The sequence below is a fragment of the Quercus lobata genome, chromosome 8 (genome assembly GCF_001633185.2).
Source record: "Quercus lobata isolate SW786 chromosome 8, ValleyOak3.0 Primary Assembly, whole genome shotgun sequence".
NCBI classification, from domain to species: Eukaryota; Viridiplantae; Streptophyta; class Magnoliopsida; order Fagales; family Fagaceae; genus Quercus; species Quercus lobata.
In genome coordinates, this window is record NC_044911.1 from 60,114,405 (window position 1) to 60,121,893 (window position 7,489).

General features: G+C 31.6%; 1 protein-coding gene across 1 annotated transcript; it reads left to right on the forward strand.

Annotated features, from left to right (window-relative positions):
* Positions 1-1,266: 1,266 nt before the first annotated feature.
* On the forward strand, positions 1,267-2,975 carry LOC115957752 (heat shock cognate 70 kDa protein-like). Its single transcript, XM_031076075.1, has one exon. It carries the CDS (start codon positions 1,360-1,362, stop codon positions 2,896-2,898), a length of 1,539 nt encoding a protein of 512 aa, XP_030931935.1. The 5' UTR covers positions 1,267-1,359; the 3' UTR covers positions 2,899-2,975.
* Positions 2,976-7,489: the final 4,514 nt, after the last annotated feature.

Genomic DNA, 7,489 nt, shown 5'->3' on the forward strand with positions numbered 1-7,489 from the left:
TTTTTGAGATACGAAAAGCTAAAATTTATAGCACCACAACGGTAAATGCTCTAATTTCAAAAAAAGAAAAATTATAGTCAACCTAGTATTTTAAAAAAAAATTATTTTGTTTTTTGTCTTTATTGGTAGATAATTGCCTCTTAATGTATTTAGAAACAACTATTTTGTGTATTTATAATTTTTTTAATACTATATGGATGCCTATTTGGAGTTTTTTTTTTTTTTTTTTTTACTCCGGCCCCTGATAGCTTAAAATCCTGGGTCTGTCCCTATTGTTAACCACCAAATATAGAGGATGCAATAACAATACAATTTCAAACATAGAGTGTCGCTGGGGTGCCAATATAATACTTGAGGGATAGTTGAGCACACCGCATTGATGGAAGGGAACAAATACCAATGATACTTAATACCCCAAGCTCTAAGAGGCAAAATCAAAATTACCCCAAACTTTACGGATGTTATTTGTAATTTAATCTTAGAATATTTTTTTCTCTCCTTTATACTATCTTATTTGCTGAGATTTGTCATTACGAAAACTTTGTCAAAATATACTTGACACTAAAAAAGAAAGTATAGATGTCAAATACTTGGTAATAAATCTCATCACACTCAAATAGAATATACAAAGAAGTTTTATTGATGCTTATAACATTACACATAATTCGCCACACACCACTTATTCGCTATCTCACTGCTTATTCTTTGATGCCTTGATACTTTACGTAGCTAACCTTATATAGAGATATATAAGAGATTACAAAGTAGACAAGAAAACAGAGTATTAAACAATACCACCTAAAAAGCAATTGAAAAAAAAAAAAAAAAACAAACAAACAAAAACAAACAAACAAAGAAAAACAAAACTCCACTAGTTCTACATTCACACGTTGAAGCCAAATTTATTTGATAGTCAAACCTCTCAACTCACCTACTAAAGAAGGAAAAGTTTCCTTGTCAACTAAAGACATGAAACACTTCTCTATCCTGAACTCTTCTTCACCTATTGTCAAACATGCAAAACATTGAAAACTTTACTGCCGGCCTAATGCTCTAGAGTCGGTGATGACTCTACATTATTAGGCTAATGAACTACAAAAATGTCCGCTTCCATTACTTAAATTCACGAATAAAAAATATAATTGTAAAATAAAAAGTAAATATATATCTTGTTGCTTCTCGTACTTCATTATTGTCTAACAGTTTTTCCATATACTTTTCGAGGTATCTATTTCTTAAAAGGCTAATTATATTGCAGATGCAAAGCGGCTGATTGGTAGGAGATATAGTGATCCTTTGGTTCAAAGCGATATCAACCTCTGGCCATTCAAGGTCATTGAAGGCCCTAGTGATAAGCCTATGATTGTGGTCAATTATAAGGGTGAAGAGAAGCACTTTGCTGCCGAGGAAATCTCATCAATGGTCCTAAAAAAGATGCGTGAGATAGCTGAAGCCTACCTGGGCACAACTGTGAAGAATGTGGTTGTTACTGTCCCCGCCAACTTCAATGACTCCCAGCGTAAGGCTACAAAGGACGCTGGAGGCATTGCAGGCCTGAATGTCCTGCGTATAATTAATGAACCGACTGCTGCAGCCATTGCTTACGGTCTGGACAAGATTGCAGATAGCATTGGCAAGAGAAATGTGTTGATTTTTGATTTGGGTGGTGGTACTGCTGATGTCTCACTACTTACCATTGAGAAAGGTGTCTTTGAAGTGAAGGCCGTTGCTGGAGACACTCACCTTGGAGGTGAGGACTTTGATAACAGAATGGTAAAGCACTTTGTTGAAGTATTTAGGAGGCAACACAAGGTGGACATTAGTGTAAACTCCAAAGCTCTTAGGAGGTTGAGAACTGCTTGTGAGAAAGCAAAGAGGATTCTTTCTTCTGCAATTGAGACTGACATTGAAGTCGATTCTTTATATAATGGTATAGATTTCTTTTCAACTATTACTCGTGCCAAATTTGCGGTACTCAACATGGATTTGTTCAGGAAGTCTATTGATATTGTGGAGAAGTGCTTGACTGATGCTAACATGAATAAGAGTTGTGTCCATGATGTCGTTGTTACGGGTGGTTCTTCCAGAATTCCTAAGGTGCAGCAGTTGTTGCAAGACTTCTTCGATGGGAAGGAGCTTTGTAAGAGCATTAATCCAGATGAGGCTGTGGCTTATGGAGCCCCTGTTCAAGCTTCTATCTTGACCGGTATGGGTAATGAGAAACTTGCAGACGTCATTCTCTTGGATGTCACCCCTTTGTCCCTTGGTATAAAGATTAATACAATAGATATGTCTGTTTTGCTTCCAAGGAATTCTGCCATTCCCACCAAAAGGGAGAGCAACTACACCACTAAATATGACAACCAAACTTCTATGGCCATCTCTGTGTACGAGGGTGAGAGAGCAAGAACTACGGATAACAACTTGTTGGGGGGATTTATGCTTCATGGTATTCCTCCAGCACCCAGGGGTGTTGCTACAGTAAAAGTTTGCTTTGATATTGATGCCAATGGTATCTTGAATGTGTCTGCTGAGGAGATCTCCACTGGTGTGATGAGGAAGATCACTATCACTAATGATAAGGCAAGACTACCCAGTGAAGAGGTTGACAGGATGGTCCAGGATGCAGAGACGTACAAGGCTGAAGATGATGAACACAGGAAGAAGGTCAAGGCTAAGGAAGCTTTGGAGAACTATGCCTATGACATGAGGAATACTATCAATAATGAGAAGATTGGTTCCAAGCTTGCCCCTGCAGCTAAGGAAAATATTCAAGATGCTATTGAAGAGGCGATTCAATGGTTAGATGACCTCCAGCTCGTGGATTCAGAATTGTATCACGACAAGCTAAAATGGCTCGAGAACATTTGCAATCCCATCACGAATTATGGAAAGTAATAATAATTTTGATGATGGTTATGGAGTCCGTTGTTGCAACCTATTATTTCAATTATGGATGTAATTGTTCAAACTTCAAACTATGTTACCACCACTTCCCAGTGTTATTATTTTGAGTCTTGACTACAAATTTCTTTTTCTTTTTTTGGTTCCATTGTTTTCTTGTTAGTTATTTGGCCTTATTGGCAACGGTTGGAAATTTTGAAGACTTGTCCACTGATAAGGATTTAGCTTCAAAATCCTCCTGAATCTTTCGGAACTAACAAAAGAAAATTATTTGGATTTCATCTAACACCAATTTCCATGAGGCAGGCTTATTAAACTGATTTTGGCACCAGCTTTGGGTTTTAATTGCTTTACTGGCTCAGCCTCTGGAGGCTTGGATAGGAGGTTCAGTGAGCATCTCAGCTTTCTACCTGTAGTCAAATATGGTCACGTCGTCAGGCCCAATTTGGTGTCCCTAATATTATGCTTTTGTGAGTGAAAGTGAAAATCTCCAACCCAGGGAGTAATTGTACAAACTGCAAAATATTTTTTTGGGCTTTTGAAAATCGTATAAGTTTAAGAACACAAGATTTTTCACAATTACAGCTATTATGATGGATGCATAATAAAAATTAGTTGTAGACCCGTGTGATGCGTGAAAAAATTTGATATGATTATTTTTTATTAGATAATTATTGAATTAATATATTAGATTGTATATTTTTAAAAGTTCAATATGTATTATTTGAAATTATGTTTTAATTTAGAAGTTTTTTGTAGTCAGGTATTATATATAGTGAGATATATATGAAAACACAATGCAATAATTTTTTTTTTTTTTAAATTGATAGTGTGAGGACTATTAGACCAAGTTGTAACTAATTATACTTTGTTTATGACTATACAGATGTATGCAATTCAACTCTTATAGGTACATTTTCCTCCAAAACATAGATCCACATATCTTTCTTCCTCACAATTGAAACTAAGTGAAAAAGTAAATAAAGATAACTATACAATAGATCATTATCAATAAACCATATATCATAAAGTGGAAATATAAAATAAAATAAAATGCAAAAAGAAAAAAAAAAATTCCTTAAGTATCTATACATAAAAACATTATTAGCTTAATAATGCTCTATGGTAAATTATATTTTATCTTATTCTCTTTTTGCATTTTCAGTAAAGATGATCAACTAAGCAAAGTAAAAGTTTACCAAGAAAGTTCAAATTCACTAAAAATTTGATGGTGGAGATACTAATTATTTGTAATAAAATGACCAAATTAAAAATATAAAAAAAAGTCAAGGAACTTATAGCAAAATGTTTTCTATACAAAATTCCAATAGAAGGGAGACTAATAGGCCCTCCACTTTCTTCAAGACATAGTAGATTATAAAAGACTATACATCCTTTGCCTACCCTTTTCTCTTTCTCAATTTCACATTACTAAAGAAGTATTTGAAGCTAAAAACATTGTGAATACATCTCTATTCAGTGAAAGTCCATTGTTAGGCACATTCAAATTCGTAGTCATGTATAAACTCAAATTTCTATTTATAAAAAAAATTTAAAAAAAAATAAAAAAACTACATATTAACCCAAACCAAAATTCAACCAAAGCTATAAGAGTGATTTGTGATGGGATTTTTGAAAAATACAACACCCAAAAAAAAAAAAAAAACCATCAACCTAAATTAGAGTTATAGGAAAGAACAAAAATCAAGAGAGAGAGAGAGAGAGAGAGAGAGAGAGAGTACTCACAATTTTTGTGTAGAAAAAATATGAATTGAATGGAATAAACGATATCAAATTTATAAAAAATAAGATAGGGAGAAGAAGAGCCAAAATATAAGAAAGAGGAAATGATGAAGGAAGTTTAACTGTAAAGTAAAGAGTAGTAGGTAGATAAAGAGGCAAAGAGAGAGGGGAAAAGTTGGAGGAAGAGAAGAAGAATTTTTTTTTTTTTTTTTTTTTTTAAGAATAGGAAGATGAAAAGTTTAAATATTCAATTTAACAATTACTTGAAATTAGAAAGAAGAAAATGAAAATTTGAAATCAATTTTGGTAGTTGAATATAATCAAACATTTGCATCTAATGAATAGTAACATTTGTAATGAATAGTCAAACATGTGCATATATCCACTAAAAAATAATAAATTATTCAATTTTAACAATTACTTGAAATTAGAAAGAAGAAAATGAAAAGTTGAAATCAGTTTGGGTAGTTGGATAGTCAAATATTTGCATTTAAAACAAATTAATAGTAACATGTTGAATAGTAATGGAGTGCATTAACAGGTTTGTCCATGAACTATATTTGATTATTTTATATATAAAAAATAGAAAAATCATAAAGGAATTTTTTTTTTAAAGTATGACGTGGCTGATAAGGTGGCTCAATAGGAGTATAGTAACATTAAATTCTACGTCTCAGCTTTTAGATATAACTAATATTATGCCTGTGCGATGCACGACTTAGTAAAAAATATTTTGATAATATAATTAAATTTAATAAAAATAAAATGAAAAAGGAATTAATTTAAAATTTAAGATTAAAAAATAAATTGTACTTGTACACTTAAAAGAAATTTAATTTTTATTTCTTATTTTGATATTTAAATCATTTGTTTTAGTGTTGATTTCATTCAAATGGTTATAAGTTATATCAACCCTAAACCAGCATATATATCTATATGTAACATTCTAAATTAATAATAAATAAAAATATAATACTCTAACGTAATTTAACATTCCAACATACTAATAAATAAATATAACACCCTAACTTAAAGTAATGTTTGTAATTGTATTGTGTTTTAGCCTTTAAGAACACATATATTTTTTTTTATAATAAAAAAAACACAGATATTAATATTACACATGAAAAATAATGAATTCAATAATTGAAGCGGTTAAAAACAAAATTAAGCCAAAACTTCAATTCATTAATGAAAAAATATCCAAAATTTTGAGCTTAAAAAAATAAAAATAAATAAATAAATAAAAAACTGGAGTTAAGTAAAGATAGACTTACATAGAAATTTGGACGGATAGATTCTCTTATATCCAATTTCATGTTTGACAGCAAATTTTGCTTTTAATTAAAGAATATAGATTACACGGAATAAAGCACCAAACAAAAACCATAAGAAATTAAATCCATTATAAAATATTGATGTCAACAATAAATAATCATGTAATAAGAAATTAAAAAATACAAATATATTGCTTGTTATATTGACTTCTAAAAAAAAACACTAAAATGTGTGATCAAACATAGAATTTCAGCCTATCTATAAAACTTGTTGATAAAAATCATATTATATATAATAAAAAGGCAACAAATACAAAAAATCTATTCAATTTGATGAAAGAAAAAAAAATACCTGCAAGGTTGTAGGTAGGGCAGAGAGGAGAAATGTAGCACTTTTCTATTATGAAAGCTGCAACATCAAAAATAAGTACTCATGAAATGCATTACCACACCAACATTGTTAAAGCCAAAAAAACAAAAAAAGTAAAGAGACAAACATGGCTAAGCAAAATAATACCTGTATTGTATTTTAGAGTGAGATAAGATTTTAAATCTTTGTTTTTATAAGGAGGTAACTTCTTAATCCGATAAAGTTTGAATTTAGATGATTTATACTTAAACTAAATCTCCTTCGATCATTTTTATTGGATAAATATGGATAGAATTTCATATTAGTATAAAGAAAGAAAGTACTAATAAGGATAGACGTTTTTATTTTGTTAGGTTCTAAAGACTTAGAATTTTATGTATTTAGAACTCTAATGTGTATTGTTGGCAAACCATGATCAAAACAATATGTTTAGTTGTGTTTAGACTTGCTCAAAGTTGGTTCGTTTATGTAAAGTTGGAATAAGCTGATACAGGAACCATTTAAGCTTCTCGGCCTGGTTCGATCGATCGAAACTTAGGCTCAATCAATCGAAAATCGGGTCAGAGGCGTTTTCTGCAGAATTCCAACTCAACCCTAGTTTTGTTTTAAAACGTTTAGGGTTTTCTAATTTGCCCTAGGTATAAAAGGCAAACCCTAGCCACGTTTTAGTGCTGCTCATATTGTTGTTTGTGTAAATCTCTTGTGAGATCTAGAGGAGCTTTCCTTTACACAAACTTAGGATTTTCAAGGAGGAGATATTATCTACACGTTGATGATCAATTCAGTTGCTGCCATTGAAGTTTAAAGAAACACAAGCAGGTGTGCTTGTATCTAGTGGTGAATCCAAGAAAAAAGGAGTCTGTAGATTCGGAGTTTGCACATGGTCGTGTCAGTAAGTTCTACTAGTGAGTAGCAATAAGAAGTCGAGTGTGGGGGCTTGTAAGTCTTATTGTATGAACTTCAATTCTTTCAAGATAGTGGATTCAGGTTTACCTTGAGGATAGCTAGGTTAAATTCTCCCTAGGTTTTTACCGGTTTGGTTTCCTAGGTGATCATATCATTGTCTTATTTATCTTTCCGCTGCTTTGCATGATATGATTGTTTTGATTGTGATAACCTAGATTTGTTAATTTGGACAAAGTAACAACTTGGCTAATTACCTAGGTTAATCCAATTGTATTTTTAAGGGGTCTAA